At 34.9% G+C, this 19,696-nt stretch overlaps 1 protein-coding gene across 1 annotated transcript in view; it reads right to left on the reverse strand.

Annotated features, from left to right (window-relative positions):
• LOC132129309 (probable phospholipid-transporting ATPase IIA) overlaps positions 1–19,666 on the reverse strand; it is a 52,222-nt gene extending 32,556 nt beyond the window's left edge. The window contains exons 1-13 of the mRNA XM_059540851.1: positions 19,522–19,666; positions 17,898–18,042; positions 16,497–16,610; positions 16,281–16,389; positions 11,125–11,183; positions 9,250–9,301; positions 7,344–7,438; positions 6,705–6,785; positions 6,543–6,618; positions 5,177–5,253; positions 4,934–5,094; positions 3,895–4,037; positions 226–338 (exon numbers count right to left, since the gene is read on the reverse strand). Coding sequence (XP_059396834.1) covers positions 226–338; positions 3,895–4,037; positions 4,934–5,094; positions 5,177–5,253; positions 6,543–6,618; positions 6,705–6,785; positions 7,344–7,438; positions 9,250–9,301; positions 11,125–11,183; positions 16,281–16,389; positions 16,497–16,610; positions 17,898–18,042; positions 19,522–19,589 — 1,293 coding nt within the window. The 5' untranslated portion in view covers positions 19,590–19,666. The remainder of the gene's footprint in view (positions 1–225; positions 339–3,894; positions 4,038–4,933; positions 5,095–5,176; positions 5,254–6,542; positions 6,619–6,704; positions 6,786–7,343; positions 7,439–9,249; positions 9,302–11,124; positions 11,184–16,280; positions 16,390–16,496; positions 16,611–17,897; positions 18,043–19,521) is intronic.
• Positions 19,667–19,696: the final 30 nt, after the last annotated feature.

A 19,696-nucleotide genomic window follows, 5' to 3' on the forward strand; every position in this document is an offset into this window, starting at 1 on the left:
GATTATATATATTATTGTTATATATATATCTAACAATTCTGACAACAATTAGAAGCCATTAAAGCTTCTCTTCTGTAGATAAGTTTGGGAAGAAGGTTGGTGCATGTTGCATCATTGTACCTTTGCACAAATTACATTCACTTTGAAACATTGCCCAAAAAGTGGGTGTACATCATCTGGGACACAACCGTGCTCCGTTTGCCAAGCAGGGAATCCTGGGAATACCTGAGTGTAAGCGCTGAACACGTGACTCTGCACTTCATCCATCGAGTCCATGCCGTACGCCACCGTTCCCAGATGAAGTCGTCTGAACACCATCTCATTCTGAGTGAGGGTCCCTGCGAAAACCATTAACATTAGAGGAGGGCGACCCGTCCTGCCTAAATAAACAGACCTGCTTGTATAATTACAAGTATAGGTGGTCATTTGAGCAGATGCTTCAGTAGTAATCAGTGTTGTAATAACTAAAATGATTCAAAATAGGTTTTGTTATTCGAAATAAAGCTGAAATAATAAAAAATAGATGAAAAAAACAGATTTTTGAATGAAAATTGGGAATGTCGCCATGGCATCTAAATAAAATAAAATATTTTTTAGTTCTAAAATGACTAAATCTGAAGAAAAAAACTAATAAAATTATATTATACTAATATATATATATATATATATATATATATATATATATATTAGTTTATTTATTTATTCAAATTAATAAAAATTACAACGCTCAAAAAATTTTTTTTTACCTAAAATAAAATATACAAATAAAAAAAATTTGTAAATATCTCAGGAACAAAATAAACATTAACTGGATTAAAATAAACAATAAAAGACCTTAAACTTAAACTAAGATCTTAATTTTTTTTATTTAACTTTTCTCATTTTCTTAGTTACAAAAGCAAACAACAAAATGACTAAAACCTTAAAACTTTTTAATAAAAACTGAAAATATAAAAATAAACAATTTAAAATATCAATAAACCTGTAATTTGTTTCTCAGTGATACCAGGATGACAACGTTTCCCAATGGTTCTAGTTTATGGATTCAGCCTTGAGTGGTTCAAACCTACGATCTTTCCGTTATCAGCCCAAATCTTTTACTTTTTTAATCTTTTCAATACATCACAACACACTTTGGCTGTAAAATCTTTAATATCTCATATATTATTTATTAAATAGTAGGCAGTGTGCAATATACACTGTACAGTGGGAAGTACACTAGTATTCGATTTCGAAAATAGCCAATAAAAGAGAACACATCTTAGAAAGGAAACATCAGTCTCTAACATCCTCCGCTGATCGACACGCACTTCCTGTAGCCCAAAACCTCAAACTAAACAACATTAACACTAATGGCTTGTTAATGACAAAGACCCGCGGGTTCGTTTCCTGACACCTCTTGCACCGGCTGCTCTTAAACAGAGCCTCTCGTAGTATTTCAGTCAGGTGTCGCTGGTCTACCCCTTACATTACGATGACCTCTGGCCCCCTTTATTCACATCAGCGTCCGTGTGGGAAACAGGCTGTAATTTTACAGGTGGTCAAATGCATAAATTTGAAGAGTAGGGCTGACTGACTCTGTGCAGTAAGTGCGTGAGGATGAGAACCTTCAGCTCGTGTCTGATTTAAGGCTGTGATAAGTGGCATGTCTGCGCTCTCGGCACACAAGTTTAAGCCCCAGGGTAAGAGTCTCAGCTACCTGTGAGCTACTGGGAGAAACTTTATAAAACACTTCAATGCTATCATCTCTCAAACACACCAGCATAACGCTCTCATTTCTGCTTCTAGAAAATCCCTTCGCATTAAGGAACGTAAATTTCATTGTCAAAGTAGGGGTGGGCGATAAGGCAAAAATGTTTTTCAGGGAAATCACAATTCAGGATTTACTATCAAAGTCAATGGGGACCAGCAGCTGTTTGGTTACCCACATTCTTCAAAATCTTCTCTTGTGTTCAGCACAAGAAAGAAATGAATGTCGGTTTGGGACAACATGAGAGTGTGTGATCAATGATTTTAGGGGAACTATCCCTTTAATGACAAGCGGAAGCATGTTTAGTAGCCTTCTATGGGCTCGGAGCACAAGATGGCGCCGGTGAGCTTCAGCGACGCGAGTGTGTGCAGACTTACTTCCGTTCTTGCGACGCTCGCATTTACTGTAAGGGACACTTACATACGAAACTTGGCTAGATGTATATAATATGATTTTCAAATTTAACAGCGGATAGTGGTACTTCTGTGTGGAAATTCATCAAGATACAACGCGGCGATTGCTTTATTCTTCTGTTGATTATGCGGATCAGCGTCAGGTTAATCAGTCCACGGGGATTTCTTCTTTCAAACACAAACCACTCAAATATGCAATACTTTACATTTTCGGAGAGCTGATTTAGTTCTGACTGTTATGTAAGACCTAGGTTTCTGACTGTCAAACGAGACGCACAGAGATTTCTGATAAAGCATGTTTTATTAGCTTTATTTGATAACATAACTGTAACTGTAAAATTAAACGTAATGTAATTATGGCAGGTTTGTATTAATAAAAAGATCGCTGTTTGCATTCATTTGTGTTTTGTGAAAGATCTGCAGCATAAATCATTGTCTGTCTATGAGCAGCGCATGTATATTGTTTTGTATTCTTTTGCATTAATTATCAGATAAAACAGATATTAAAATTAGTCATGTATTAGTTAACTGTGTAAAAAAAATTTTAATATGTTGTGAAAATAATGATGAAACAAACTGATGTATGTGTACAATTGAGAAATGGATACTTAAGAAGATAAATCGCAGCCCACGTCTCACGAGGTAAATATTTCATTTACAAAAATCAATGTAATACAAACATTTTCAAGAAATAAGTAATTTGTACATTTATATAATTGGTAAGATAAAAATACACTATGTAGCTGTGTATACACAACCATGAGTTCAACTTTCATTTAGTGAACAGTAGTGAACATTAGTGTATTTAATTCATTCGCCAGACCCAAACATACATAAGTTTCAAATCCACTGGCTCAGTTAACATTTATAGTATAGTAATAATAGCAGTGTATATCTTATTTGCATTTTGAGTGATATTAGAAATCCTGTAAACATATTGAAGGTAATATTTGGATTTCCGGAAGTATCTATGCACACACTCGCAAGACATGTGAGAGATATGCAACTAGCCCATTAGTACTGTCGCTTTAAGACCTTCATGCGTCTAATATACAGACAAATCCTCACATTTATGCAAATAAGTGAGTGTAACTCACTGCTGAGTTAACATTAGATGTGAATGTATGTGTTGTACAGTACATTGAGAACTGTGACTGATAGAACGTGCACTTTAGCATGATACAACGATATTTCTACAAAAGCAGATTGTGGAGATATTTTTATCTTCCACAATCAAAAATAGTGATATCGCACACCTTTATGTCAAAGCCATGACTTCCTTTTACCTTTTCTACTCACATAAAAATGTTAATTTTTATGATTAACTTCCACTTATATAAAGTTAACCAGATTTTTTGGAAAGAAAATGTGAGTGGTGCTGTCTCTGTTGCAATGTGGTTGCTAAGGTGTCTATGGTTGCTAGGGCGTTGCTAAGTGGTTGCTAACCTGCAAATGCATACGCCCAATAGCCATTTGTGTGGGGAAAAACAAAATTAACCAATAATTTCCACAATCCTACTAAACATTTCCCATAGTATATTCTTCTTTACTCTGAAATGCACTACAGTTCAAAAGTTTCAGGGTCAATAAGAGATATATATATATATATATATATATATATATATTTATTATTTTTTTTTTTATAAAGTCTGCATTTATTTGATTAAATATACAGCAAAAACAGTAATATTAGGACATATTATTACCATTTAAAATTCACTTAAATCATACCAGTTTTGTCTGTGAGCAGATAAGAGATCCGACCCAGTTGCTCTGGTATGGTACTGGCTCGAACCACCGTCCCAGGGATTTTAGAGTCTTTCTTGATCATCCAACTGAACACCATTTTGCCCATGTCCAAATTCACACGCAAACTGCAAATAAACCATAATGAGCGCTAGACATTTGTGATGCCCGATACTAAATTTCTCCACCAATATCAATAGCCAATTAAACAGAACGACATCTGCCTATACCGATAATTTTTTTTTCTTAAGAAAAAACCTCTTCCAACTTATGCTGTAAATTATGACTCTCATGATTCCTTGATTAAATCTGAGTACTCAATTATAAAAAATAAAAAAAAATCCTTGGCTACATTTTGCTATCAGTAAGTGATGCATTCCACAGACCAGAATCCATGAAAGCCATTTCAATTATTTTAAAATCTATTGTTGGCTTAGATCTATTTTTATTACAAGAGTAATAAAACTAATCTCTGCGAAGCCAGAATTTGCGCAGTAGTGTCGTGAGGTGGAGCCGTGATATCAAACTCCCGCCCAAACTCTCGCAGACCCAATCAACCATAAAGACACGCCCCGTTTATATAGCATCAAATTACTAGCTAAAATTTATTTCACAAAAACTAACAACTGAACATATCAGCGTGATAACAACTACCTTAAATTACCGAAACCATCTTTGGAAAAATTGTATTGGAAGTGTAATAATATTTTACATTTCGACTCAAGTCCCATTCGATTACATGGAGGGGGCGGGGTTTATGACCTGTACTGCAGCCAGCCACCAGGGGGCGATCAAAGAGCACTTAAGGAAAATTAAGGAACTAGTGTTTACTATAGGTACCGTTTAATAATCTCAAAATGCCAAATGTCAATTGATTTATCTATCAAGCATTACTGGACATTCAGTATGAGAGATATCAAACTATAATAAAAAAAAAATCGAAATGTCTGAACTTATAGCCGATGCCATCAGTAACTGTCAAGCTATAGATTTTACAGACATATAGAGGAGAATAAACTCCTACCTGATGGGGACGATGTTGGAGAAGAGCAGAAGGAAGCGGAAGATCTGAAGATACCAGCGTCCAGCAAAGTGCTGCAGAGCCACCATGACCAGAGACACCACCACCAGAGCACCAAACAGGATCTTAGTCAGACAGTTCACTTCCAGGTCAAACAGGCCGATCTGCAAAAGCACATCACATCCAGCATGAGTGTGAGACAGATTTATCAGTTTTGGACTTATTCTAAAATACAGCTAATTTTACCTTATGTCTTGGGTTGGAGGTGTTCATTACACTGCGCAGCTCTTTACCGGTGTAAATCACCACCCCAACCACGGTGCCTTGGATTAGAGGACAAAACATGTTTGAGGATTATCTAACAAGCTTTGCTCTGCTTAAAAGAAAGAATGGTGCTGTCCACTTAATAAAATACCTGATAAGCATTAAACCACTTTGAGTCCCACCGTGTTTTTTTTTTCTTTGCAGCCTAAAATGGCTCTCAAAAATTGCAGCAATATTGGATGCATTTTTATTGTTTTTCAGTGAAAACCCACCAGTAATCATGATGTACTTATGTAATGAGTGTCAGTGACAGAAAAAGTAGAATTGTAAATATTTTTGTGCATAATCTCTGAAATTGTGGTTCTGGTTCTTCTGCTTTGCTGGAAATACAGAATTGTGTTCCTGATTATATGCTTTATATTTTAAATGTTATAAATTATTACTTAATATTTTTACAAAATAAAAATTCTATTATTGCCTATTGATGTAATATCATTTATTGTAGTATTATCAGCCATTGCATACACTTGAAATATAGAAAAGTGCATATCCAGTAAAATAAGGAACTTATTTGTGTGTGTGTATGTATATGCGTGTGTGTGTGTGTGTGTGTGTGTGTGTGTGTGTGTGTGTGTGTGTGTGTGTGTGTGTATATATATATACACGTGCAACCAAAATAAAAATGCACTGTGTACATAAGTTTAGACCACTCATGTGTGTACTGACATGGTTGACAGATGTTAATGCACAATCACCATTTTAGATCGACTAACAGTAATACTGTATAAGATTTCCATTCGAACTGAAAGCATAAATCCCTGCTATGCACAGCCTGTTTCAGAGTGAAAGGCACAACTGTTGACACTTCAGTAACTGATGCGCTTCACTTGGCAGAGCTAAAATCAGTTTTAGCGCTGCCAAGTGAAACGCGTCAGTGACTGAACTAAATGTCAACAGTGTATATACTTATATTCCGGCAACCCGCCAAAATAAAAACTAGCTCGTTTTGGTTCTGAAAATGTTGAAAAAGTAATTAAAAAATATATATATATTTTTGCATGTACTATAAAATGACATTTTAACACTCACACTTTATTTTAAAATATAATATTATAATCACACTTTATATATATATATATATATATATATATATATCTATTTTTTTTTTTATAAAGTGCACTAATACTATTATTACCATTATTAATTATTTTATTTTTATAGTTATATTTAATGGGGTCACACTATACGCAGTGTGAGCACCAAACCAAATCTCCTGGTGCATATAGATATATATATATATATATTGATATGATTTTATATATATATGAGATGATTTTCTGTTGTTTACCAGAAGCAATGACAGTGCTCGCCCAGAGAGTGTTCTCAATGCTCAGACTTTCACTGACTGGAGGGTCTCCATCTTCCTGTCAGATGCAAAACACAAAGCTGATCAATGTGGGTTTTGCTAGTTCTGACGTCACTATAATCGAGCGATGAGATGTGTACTCACTCTAGTGAAGGTACCGATGAAGTTATGGATGTCAATGTTCGGTTCCTCAGCGTAAACAAATGACCTGATCTGCAGTAGATCCTGAGGGAACACATTAAATGACTAGAAGAAGTTGTTCATGACAATATGAAATAGCATTCAAAACGAATTTAACTTCTGTGATTAACTATAACAAACAAACTACAATGATATACAATGAAAATTAAGGCTTTTATAGTGTATGGTGATTTCGAGTTTACATGTGACTGATTATGCCGGTTATAGGCATTCTGGTTGAGTACCTACGGTATATTAGCTAATTATTTTTTTCTGTGTACTCAGTTTGTATTTACTGTCCATACACACTGTTGTCTTTTTCAGTCCTTGTGATGGTCTACGAAGTCACTAAATAATTTCTGTTTGACAAATGACCAAATTTATCCATGCAATGTGCAAAAAATGGCAATAAAGTTGACTGTTGACTTTGACATGGTCAAAAAATACCCCTGCTATGTTAGTGTGACATTTGTTTGAATACATGTCTCTGTCTGTTGTGAACTGGCTGAAGATCAAATCGAACGGAGTGGTGATTTATCTAAAAGTCCAATGCTCTTTTATGACTTTTAATGGCATAATAAATGAATCATGGATGAAACTCACAGCAGCAGTAGGGAGTCTCTGCGTACAGGACACAGGGAGGCGTAGTTTCCAATCGGTTTCTCCATCCAACTGATCAGTCCTCAGAAAACAGGAGCCTTTATGACAAAAATCAGCAACAAATGTCTAAACATACATCAAAATATTTTAGGATAGAAAAGTCAGTTTGATATCCCAAAACATTGTTAGCTCATTTTAAAACCGAACTCCAGAGGGCAGTGTGACTCTCTTTTACAGACTGACTTATTTAATACCTTTACCCACGGCATGCAGCGTCTAAACTGATGTAATCGCCAGCCAAACTGAACTGCTAGTCATGCAAACAACTCCTGTAAGCCTAAAGCTAGTGCTGCCATTAGAGCATGTCACCCACCCAGCCCTCCCTCACTCATTTAAAGATATGTCGCTCTGCCATTCAACCCTGGACTCTTAATAACTGCCTAATGGTGTCCATCTGCGGGGCAGATAATAATGCTTCCCTTCCCGTAAAAACTAACACATCCACTACTACTGGCAACTTCCACACCCCCGAAAAAAGAAATCTCAGCCAGGCGGAATTCCAACACAACCAGTGACCAAAAAAAATCTATTTAAAGCAACTAGTCACTACTAATTTGACAAGTCCTACAAAAAAAAGGAGACTAAAAAGTTGTTTTGGTAACCTATCTAAGGAACAAAACCACACCTTAATGCTTTACTCAATTTGCTTATTCAGATGAAACATTGTCTTTTTTCCTTCCTGATGGCACTTTAAATTTGTTTGCAGTGTCTCATCTTTAAAACTTCAGCTACTTTGCATGCCTTGATTTACCTCCTGGCTACCTTGAAATTTGAAAGACAAAAAGATTGTCATTCAAGATGGCATTTTCAGTCTCAACACAGGATCTACAGTGATGTAGTGTGAAATAATAGTTTTTTTTAAAGAGACAAATTAAATTTTGTGTTCATGGTAAATGCAGTAAAGGGACGAAGTACAAAGCATACTCTATATTTAGCTATCAGCACACTTATGAAATCATGTCTGTCGAAAGTGATGTCAAATTAAATTGGTAATAATGTTAATCTAAATAATTACTGCATGAATCTAATGGGATAAATAAATATTATGCTATAAATAAATAAATACCATATAAATACAAAGCAATGTAAAAACAAATATATACAAATAATATAAATATAAAAATAAATATGTCTGTCTGTGATTGTAAAATAAAAATTAGTAAAAACTGTAAAATAAATTAGAAATTTACCATATAAACATAAATATAATATAATATATATATATATATATATATATATATATATTTACAATTTGTATATTTTACAATATAAAAATAAATATACACAAATAACATAAACATATAGTAAAAATATAAATATATTTTCTGTCTATAAAGTTTGTTTGTGATTGTCCTAAAACGAAAAATACATTTGAAATTAAATTGTATAATCTGGTAATTAATCAATATAAAAATAAATATGTACAAATAATTTACACACATAATAAAAATATAGATTTATATTCTGTCCAAAATACATATTTACAAATGATATAAATATAAATATATGTTCAGTCCATAAATCTGTTTGTGGTTGGTTTTAATTGTGTTGTAAATGAGTTATTTTTTTCTAAAACTAAAAATAAAGGTGAAATTAAATTCACACAATGTATGCAATCAAACAAGCATGAACAGGACACTGGAAACTGGCACGTCTGGTCACCCTAATCTAAAGCAGTCAGTGTTTCATTGAGAATGTCAAAAATCACAATGCATGCCATCTTTCTGGGCAATTTCAGCATAACTCATTAAACTAATGCCTCCATCTACATGCAGCTGCCCTCGCGGCCATGTCATTTCCCCTGTGCTTTAGTTTGGGAAATTTAGATGAATGACCGACAGATGTTTACCATTTCTTTCAGAGGTCCTTAGGAAGATCATGTCAGCGGGAACACGCTGATTCTATAAAGGGAGAGATAGGGATTGGAGGAGAAGAAAGAGAGACAAAAAGGTAAAAGATAAAGAGTTAAGACACCAACTCAAGCGTTTCGTCAGCAGCAGTCACTTTGGTTTAGTTGTATATGTTCAGTTTGGCTTTAATCTACTCAGTGATCAGTATTCGGCTGGTTTCAAGAGTACGGCCTGCAGCAAATCACTGGGTGGTGCCCCGTGGCAGCTCTGACCGCCCGTTCCACCCGGCCTGACCCCCGCTTCACTCCCAGCTCTGTTTGTAGTTATTAGAAGATGAATTCGCCATGCAATTAAATTCGGCAGAGTTTCAAAACATTGGAAGTGACTTCGGTCTCTCAAATGTGGGCTACGCTTTTAATCAATTAAGCTTTTACTACATGCAACCCATAACCCACATGCAAGCTCTAAATATTAAACCAAATTGGATTTTCCACAGTTTAGGGTTAGAAGATCAAACATATTACATGGAAGATGAAATACAATGCTTGCCAGAAAGTGGCAGATAGATGCTGACATAACTGATTCATCAAGACGAACAATTCAAAAACTTCTAAACCTGACATTTCACCCCAAAAAATTAAAAATAAATATCATATTATATTATATAGAATTTTTGCATGATGTTCATGGCAATTAAGCATACAGTCCCACCGATAATTTTCATTACCATAATGCAAAACCTATAATAGTTTAATTTATGCACATTTTTAAAACACCATTATATTTTAGTAACAGTAACATAATTAGAATAATATGAATTACAATAATAATAATTTTAATTTATTTTTAAGTAAATTCCAAGTGCTATGAGATATTAATGGGAATTTGGTGGGGAAAATAATGCCATAATGCCTTTCTTTATGTAAAACATGCAAATACAAATTACAATTAAATAATATATTATATTAATGTAATATAGTAAACAAAATACTGTCATTAAAGCTACAGTAAACCTAATTAGAAAAATATGAATAACAAATTCTAGATGCAAAGAGACTTTGGTGAGGAAAACATCAGAAATGCTATAATGCATTTTCTTTATTTCTTTATGCAAAACATGCAAATACTGTTATTTATATATATATTAAGTTTGGGGTGAAAAGAATGTGATATGGACATGCTTTCATTAGATTCACACATGAGGATGACTAATAAGGTTTTAAAATGTGCTTTTTAACAAAACCAGATTGAGTGCAGCCTGTGAGAGTCGGCTTTCTATGTAAAATCAACATTTTTAAGAAAATTAGCCTGGTGGGTAATTGGAGACTGCGGCCACGTCTCAAATTTCATGTTCTCAGACTTCGCAGAGGGAAACCAACAGCGCAATTCCCTTACAATAGGCTTCAGTCTGCATGGCAAAAAGTTGAACAAAAGGCAACACTAAATACCAGAGTAGAATTAGGCAGGATTACTAATAACCAACCACTGGCCTCGGGTCACATGCTTCAGTCATTCAAAATGATTGACAGTTCTTTCCAGCCTGAAATGCTCATAGACCTGAATGGTCCACTGGTTACTTTAATAAAAAATAAATAAATACAATCCAAATATTCTATGTTCAATTTTTAGATCTATATTCAAATTAAGCCCTAGTGTGGCAAAATCTTTAGGTTTTTGTTTTGAAAATGCACATTCAAGCACTATGTTCATTCTACATATACATATAAAGCTTGTTATGTCTTCCTGCCCCTCACAGGGGTCAGATTGCCTTAATCTCAGGAGAAGGTAAACAGCTAAAGCATTGAGAGGTATGAGATGCCGTTTGTCTGAAGATCTCAATACCTAACAATGAGCAAGCTGATTAGCAAACCAACCTTTTCAACAATGATAAGATCTCCAACCTGGATGCCACTACTTTTCACCTTCACAGTTCCTGCGGAGGGAGATGAAGAGAAAATCTGACTATAAATAAATAAATAAAAGTTTGAAAACTGTAGCTGATGCATACAATAATCATTTTAAACATTTAAGAACAATCACAAGCAACCTGTAAAAAGCAATGCCTAAAATCTACAAAAATTCAATTGATTTCAAGGTCCCAAAATTTTTTCAGCAATTTCTAGACAATTGCATATTTCAGAGCAGAGCTCGTTATTTAAAAATAAATTCCCTGATATGACTTTGAGAAGTGTATTCAATCCTCATACATTGTGCATAAGAAAGGGTTTATAATCCCCCAACAAACACTAACTTGCATAACAGGAATCAATGTGGATATATATATATATATCCTAGGTTTCACCACTGTTCCTAAATCTGCATATTCATTGGCAAACCTCCAGTGAAGATTCACATATTTAAGCCTTCTTAAAGTACCCATTCAGATTTCTCAAAAACTCTGAATGCATATAAGATTTGCATTTGTTTTCAGACAATACCCTCCTATGTGGCTTTACAAGAGTGCTGTGAGAACAATCTCTCATTCCATTGAAAAATGCACAGCTAAAATTGTTTGGAAAAGGTCAGGGACCTTTAACCCCTGTGGTGACCTTTACCAATGCATATGTAAGACATTAGCACATATGTATATGTGCATTCTTTTTGGAATAAAAGGACACTTTTATTGCACTTAGGTCAGTACTACATTGTTGCAGATTTGTTTTATACAAATTAACATTTAAATCAGTGTTGGCTATATTGGGTTTTGATTAATTATTCCTATATTTTATACCTATCACCTACTTTTTTAAAGACAATCCACTGGTTTAAACTGATCCCCTACAGGTTGGTCACATTGGTATCGTTCTGGAATTTCTAACTTCCAGAAACCAGGAAAAGCCGTGTTCTGCTCCGGAAGGTGTTACCTGCGACCATAAATCCCACATCCACCTTTAATGGTGTGAGTCTATTAAAAACACGAGTCGAGGGCCAGTTAAAATATGATGAACTTTGATGTTTTTCATCCCTGTTGGTCTGGGCAGGGCAATCAGAAGCCAGGTAGCCAGCAAATGCCACAGCTCTGCTCTAAGAGCCTTATATGAAGGCCGTTACTGCCGAGCGCACATACACTGGGTTTATGAGAGAAGAGAGCCTGCCAGATCAAAGGAAGGCAGCTGATGGAAACAACAGGAGGTTCTCTTCGTTTTTTATTGTCAGACGCTTTTCATCCCCCAGTATATGATACAATTTACATCCCTACATCAAATTAAAGACAAACAGCAGTTTGCTTTATGGCTGATGCATCTGCATATTTTTGCACGCATCATTTAGTAAAAGAAGGCAGCGTAGCATTGTTACTGTGTTTTTACATAGCAATTACATGAAAAGGTTTGCAAATACCTTAAAATCCTTCCCTTAATTTGGTGTTCTGGTAAATTTTCGCAATTTGCTATATTATCACCAATACTTTTGTCAAAAAAAATTTTTTATTTCTTTTTAAAACTGATTGATTGAAATGAAGTAAAAACCTTCTTTGTAGATAATTTTGTCAAGATCCACTCAAAAACTGAGGTGCATAAGCTCAGATCAACCAGTCTGAAAAAGAAATACAAAGTATTTGTAGGCCAGTCCTTTTTGACCAGGAATACAATAAGCATATATATATATAAGCATATATACATACATATATATATATATACATATAAAACAGACAGATCTGTAACTAATCGCAAAAATTCTGAAAGTGAGCACATGTTTTATAATTCCACTTGCATAATGAATGCAAAAAGTTACATCTATGGCAAAAAGGAAACCAAAAATACATAAAATATTAGGGCTGCACGATTGATTGAATGTGATTGTCATGAGTATCTTGTCAGTAAAGCCGGTTCTGTGATTAGTAGTACATTAGTTATGTTTAGTAATGCCGTTGGAAAGTTAATTTGTTTCAGTAATTAAACTCAAATTGTGAAACTCATTAAAAAAATTCAATGCACACAGACTGAAGTAGTTCTTTGGTTATTTTAATTGTGATGATTTTGGCTCACATTTAACACAAACCCACCAATTTACTATCTCAACAAATTAGAATACTTCATAAGACCAGTAAAAAAAAAGTGAATTGTTGGCCTTCTGGAAAGTATGTTCATTTACTGTACATGTACTCAGTACTTGGTAAAGGCTCCTTTTGCTTTAATTACTGCCTCAATTCGGCGTGGCATGGAGGTGATCAGTTTGTGGCACTGCTGAGGTGGTCTGGAAGCCCAGGTTTCTTTGACAGTGGCCTTCAGCTCATCTGCATTGTTTGGTCTCTTGGTCTCTTGTTTCTCATTTTCCCATTGATTCTCTCTGGGGTTCAGGTCTGGTGAGTTTTCTGGCCAGTCAAGCACACCAACACCACGGTCATTTAACAAACTTTTGGTGCTTTTGGCAGTGTGGGCAGGTGCCAAATCCTGCTGGAAAATGAAATCAGCATCTTCAAAAAGCTGGTCAGCAGAAGGAAGCATGAAGTACTCTAAGATTTCTTGGTAAATGTGTGCAGTGACTTTAGTTTTCAAATAACACAATGGACCAACACCAGATGACATTGCACCCCAAATCATCACAGACTGTGGAAACTTAACACTGAACTTCAAGCAACTTGGACTATGAGCTTCTCCACCCTTCCACCAGACTCTAGGACCTTGGTTTCCAATTGAAATACAAAACTTGCTCTCATCTGAAAAGAGGACTTTGGACCACTGGGCAACAATCCAGTTCTTCTTCTCCTTAGCCCAGGTAAGACGCCTCTGACACTGTCTGTGGTTAATCAAATTCCTTGACACATCTGTGTGTGGTGGCTCTTAATGCCTTGACCCCAGCCTCAGTCCATTCCTTGTGAAGTTCACCATTTTGCTTGACAATCCTCATAAGGCTGCGCATCTCCATTCAAACCCAGAGTTTCGTTTATGAATGAATTGCATTTTTAAACGAATCTAGTCAATGATTCAATTACTCATTCAAAAGTCACATACTTAGTTCCTGAATGCCTGAATTGCCGGCACCTGCTGGCAGTTTTAGTTTCATTTTTAAAGTATATTTTCTGTTATTTAAATCATTTAATATTTCTATATTCAAAATGTTATATTTAAATCATTAACCTCAACATGAATTTATGAATTTAATTGCACTCATGTGACCTTTGAGTCTCATTAAACGTCTGAAAATACTCTGTAGCACAGATGTACTTCTTAAATACTGATTTCATTTGATTGGTAAAGTATTCTTATTCTACTTCTTAATCTACTTGTTTTTATTCTGTTGTTTTGATTAGAAATATTAAAAAGATTATAAATATTTTTTTGAATCGAAATAAAAGATGAAAAATGCCATTACTTAAATTTTTGACCGTGCTCCTAATTTTTTTCAATTAGGAGCACAAGCGCTCCTAAAAATAGAAGTAAGAGTAGAGCCCGTAGTTCACTGACAAGCACTGTTGGGAACGTTACTTTTACTAAATTAGTTATAGTTACTCACTACTTGTTCCAAAAAGTAACTGAGGTAGTAACTGAATTACTCTATAATAAAAGTAACTCGTTACCAGAGAACGTAACTATTTGCGTTACTTAAAAAAAAAAAAAGTTGCTATATGTCAAAGAATTTGTTTTTTTTTTTAGCAGTTTCCACAAGTCAGTTGAAATGAGTAGAACAGACAGGTGTGCGTACATAACTTTCGATATTTATTGCACGTCAACAGACAGCAAGAGTTTTATCCTGCACTTCAAGTATTATCTTTGTAAGAAAAGTGTTTTTGGCCACTAGCTTTATATATATATGCGTGTGTCACACATTACATGTAGGCTACACATTACATGCACGTTCTTGCCTTTGACCACAATGAATTTGAAGTAGTGCTTATATCTCCACCTTTTAAAATGCCAACTTTTCATCGGATTGCTCCTGACTCGCCATCTCTGCTGCTGCTGCGAATCTCTGTTTAGCTGTTGCGTGTGTGTGTGTGTGTGTGTTTGGCACCGCTGGCGCGTGTGCCGGCATGTGTGTAAAAACACTGGCTCTGATTGGCTACCATGAAACACATGACTCTGCCTTTGCCCATCATAATCGCTTATCTCGTTATCAACCCACCTCCTCACTCACTGTGTGAGCCAGGGGTGCGTTCGGATTATATAGCTTATTAAATCAATGCATAGTAACGCACCGCATTTAACGTCTAGTAATGTTAACGGCGTTGTAACGACGGGAAAAGTAATTCGTTAGATTACCCCGTTACTGAAAAAATAACGTCGTTACCTAACGCCGTTCTTTTAAACGCCGTTATTCCAAACACTGCTGACAAGCAACGCAAAATTGCATTTATAATAGCAGACTATTTAATCACGCGATTATGACATAGAATAAATCGTTCTGCAATTATGAAAGCTGTTTGCATAGCTTGTCAATGAACTACGGCTCAGTGTAGTAGATGCTGCTCCATCTGAAAGCACGTGAAAATACCACATTTAATAACATGTTTTTACTCCAAACTCAGAGATTTACTGCTGATCATAGAACCATGCTTCACTGAAAGTTACGTAAGACAATTGCAGCTTCCGCCTAGTCGCGATTTATCGCTTTTGCGATTAAATTTTGATTAATTGTGCAGCTCTGCCAAAAAACAACAAATCTATATCTTGAATTGAATGCACACTGCTAGACTTTCACAAAAACAAGGACATGTATGAGAAAAACGTTATAAAGTACTGCGCCTACAAAAAAAAAAAAAATTGAACACATTTAGTCCATACATAACAAATGCATGTGCACTGAATCACCTTAAAAACTATTTAGGCCTACAACAAACAAAACAAAAACTGATTGCTAATTAAAAGGCATTTACATAAATCATTGCATGGGGAATCAACATTTAAATCTATGGCAAACAATAAAACGGGTACATTAAAAATATACAAAACTAGCAAATGACTCTCTCCAGCTGATTGTTCACTTCGCAACATTTACAACACGCATTTAACTAACAAATCTAGGCATAAGGAATCAGCTTCATCCAATAAATCCACACACACACACTTTATAAGTGGAAACAATGGCTCACCTCTTGTGGAGAGTTTACTGTAGATCTGTGAATTGACCTCTTTGTCTCGTAGGAAACATCGCATCTCGTCGACAGCTTCCCTTACGATTGTAATAATCAAAACGAAACCCTTAAGAAAAAAATCAAGTAAATGTTAAAAAATGAAGTAAAACATTTATTCAAATTTGGTCATGAACATTAATATTAGGACTATTTATTTCAACGAAACTGACTCACCAGAGGAACCCAGTATGTGTACAGAGCCCCTAATCTGAGCTCATTCACAAACTGTGAGCAGGCCAGAAGCAGAAAGTACAGGTTGAAGAAGTATTTGAACTGGTTAAACAACACCTATAAACACAAACACATGATGATGAGGAAAATGACATGAATCTCGTAGTTTGAACAAAGCTTGGTAAAAATAATTGTACCAGGGTACTGAATATTCATACACTACTGTTCAAAAGTGTGGTGTTGGTGTGTTTTTGAAAGAAGATTTTTATGCTCACCAAGGCTGCATTTATTTAATCAAAAATACATTAAAAATAGCAATATTCTGAAATATTATTACAATTCAAGACAACTGGTTTCTGTTTGAATATAGTTTAAAATGTAATTTATTTCTGTGATCAAATCTGTATTTTCAGCCTCATCCCTCCAGTCTTAAGTGTCTTATTATTTCTTATTATTATTGATGCTTAAAACAGCTGTGGTGCTTAATATTAAATAAACACTTTTTTTCAGGATTCTTTGATGATTACAAAGTTCAAATAAAAAGTATTTATATGAAATTAAAAAATAAATAAATTATAAATTGCATTATAAATGTCTTTACTGCATAAAAGTGTTTATTTCTATTAAAAAATTATCTTACTGACCCCAAACTTAATTTTGAACCACACTGTATATTATATTTATACATCGTGCTTCAGAGAAATCATGCTATTGCCATAGTACATGTCCTAAAAAATCATGGTACTACTATGGTCTACTACTAAAGGATTTCTTGAAACATTTTCAAATTCATTTCAACATATTTACATCAACTATAAAACACACACCATTCAGCTAGAATTACATGTGTTTTGACCGTATTAAACAGAGCTTCAAGTGTTTACATTAAACTACCTCTCTGTTTGCTTTCTGATATATGACAGAGTTCCTGGTACTCATTTACAAAACATTAAGAATTTAACTTTATCATTTGTCCTTTAAAACATGCAAAATAACCGGAAGGCATTTACAATGCAAAATTATACAAAATTATCCATACAGCAATCTGGTCAAGGTTGTTTTCAAAACTGGTGCTCGGCACGGCGTGAAGAAACCAGACTTTTACATTTTCTGCAGTGAAAAGCAAGTGGTGCTTGTGCAAAACTCCAAGTTGCTTGGGTGTACTGGGCGATTGCTAGGATGTGACTAAGTGGTGGCTTATTGGTCAAAGTCAAAATTAAAGACTTTGATGCATGTCTTAAATCCAAACTCTGCTCACAAAAGCAACACACCTTACCTAAATGTTTCAAACTGCTCATGGTTGACCACCAGAGCAATTAAAAAATATGTTAAGCAACATAGACCGTTGCTCAACACGTCCTTGAATTACTCTGGTGGTTAACACCAACGTTCGTAGTCACTCACCCCTGGCAGGAAGGTGAAGAAATTGTATTTCTGATTGTTTATGACATTTCTTGGGTATCTCTGCTCTCTCTTTTCCGGATGACCCAACCACACGGTCCGAGGACGGAAATCTCCCCCACCGCAGCATCTGGACCACGGGCAGCACCTAAATACACAACATCATCATGAACATTACATGTGGCTTGATTCACAAAGCACTTCAAATGATACAGAAATGGAAGACTGGATGCTGAAATTTCACTGCAGCCACAGAAATACTTTCAAGCAAGCAACAAAACCGTGTCAGTAAATATTAGCTTTCACCATCTACCACTTACTAACACCTTCATCAAACAAACTCTTATCAAGATATATATATATATATATATATATATATATATATATATATATATATATATATATTACTTCCGTATATGTGACGCATAACTGAATGACAACAGCTTATAAACATAAATTCAATTTGTGAATTTGAACCCTGCATTTTATTTTTATTTTTTGTACACGAGCTATAGCTGTCTTGAAAATACATTTAGAAACAAACAAACAAAAAATAAGAATACAGTTTTGCATAAAACAGAGATTTTTGTGTTTATTTCATTTTTAATTATACACAATAATCACTGTGTTAAAGAACAAGTAAGGGATTACTTTTTCTTTCTTTTTTTTGTAATTTAATTACAGTTGCTTCTCATGTAATTGCATTATAGAACCATTCTATATCAAACATAACTGATATAACATCAGAATTTAACATCTAATGTTAAAATGTATGTTTTTAATGCAAACTTCTCCATTTAAATACCACGGTCAGTTCAAGAATAATTTATGCAATTTTATATTATTTATTTTAAAGAATTAATAGAGCAGTTTCATGTCTGTCCTTTGTAAATCCTCTATTGGATTTAGAACGTAATTAGTAATAAGTAATGCAATTTAATTTTTTTAGAGAGAATGATTAGTATATGTAAAACACTGACTACAATTAGTACCTAGAAATTTATATATGCAATGTATTTATATAGTATTCTTAGGGATTTAAAGGAATACTATGGTACCACCATGATACACGTCTAGAAAACATGCAAGTACTACGGTACTTTTTTGGCTTAGTAAAAGCCACAGAGTTACAGCATCAATAATTGTAGCAATAGTGGCGTTTTCACGGAAACAAGTGCTTACAAATAGCTGGACATTATATGGCAATCAAAGACTGGTCAGGTTGCCAAGGGTCGGCCATCCTCTCAAAAGGCCTTAAAATCATCACACCGATAATATTTAGCCAAAAAGAGCATAATACATAGGGAGAGATATATTATTTTCTTTAAATATTGAGATACATCCTTAACAATTCACCTGTGTCCCGGATGTTCACTTGCCACTCCCATATACAACACTCTAATATCGCTCAGACGACATCTTCATAACGAATATTCAATGCTATATAAAAAAATCGTAGCAAATATGAGTTAACCAGTGTCAAGTCGCGAAATAATGTCGTTATCGACAGCATTTTGCCGGTTAAGGGTTGCAGCGCTGTTAGCCACAATGCTATCACCCATAAACAAGCCTCCGTTTTGCAGCCAAAGCGGTTTTGTTGTCATGTAACGTCGTTTCATGCTCTTACCCGTCTCTTCTTTTGTTGTCATGTCGGTTTTTGTGTCGGACGGGCTGCATCGGAATGTTGTCCGTCATTGTTGTCCGCAGTGGAGCAGCATTCGCTCGCGCGCTGGGCGGAGGCTTCTGTGCATGTTAGGGCTGCGCGCGTTCAACATGATTCAGACGCTGGATATATTGCTGTG

The sequence above is a fragment of the Carassius carassius genome, chromosome 46 (genome assembly GCF_963082965.1).
Source record: "Carassius carassius chromosome 46, fCarCar2.1, whole genome shotgun sequence".
NCBI classification, from domain to species: Eukaryota; Metazoa; Chordata; class Actinopteri; order Cypriniformes; family Cyprinidae; genus Carassius; species Carassius carassius.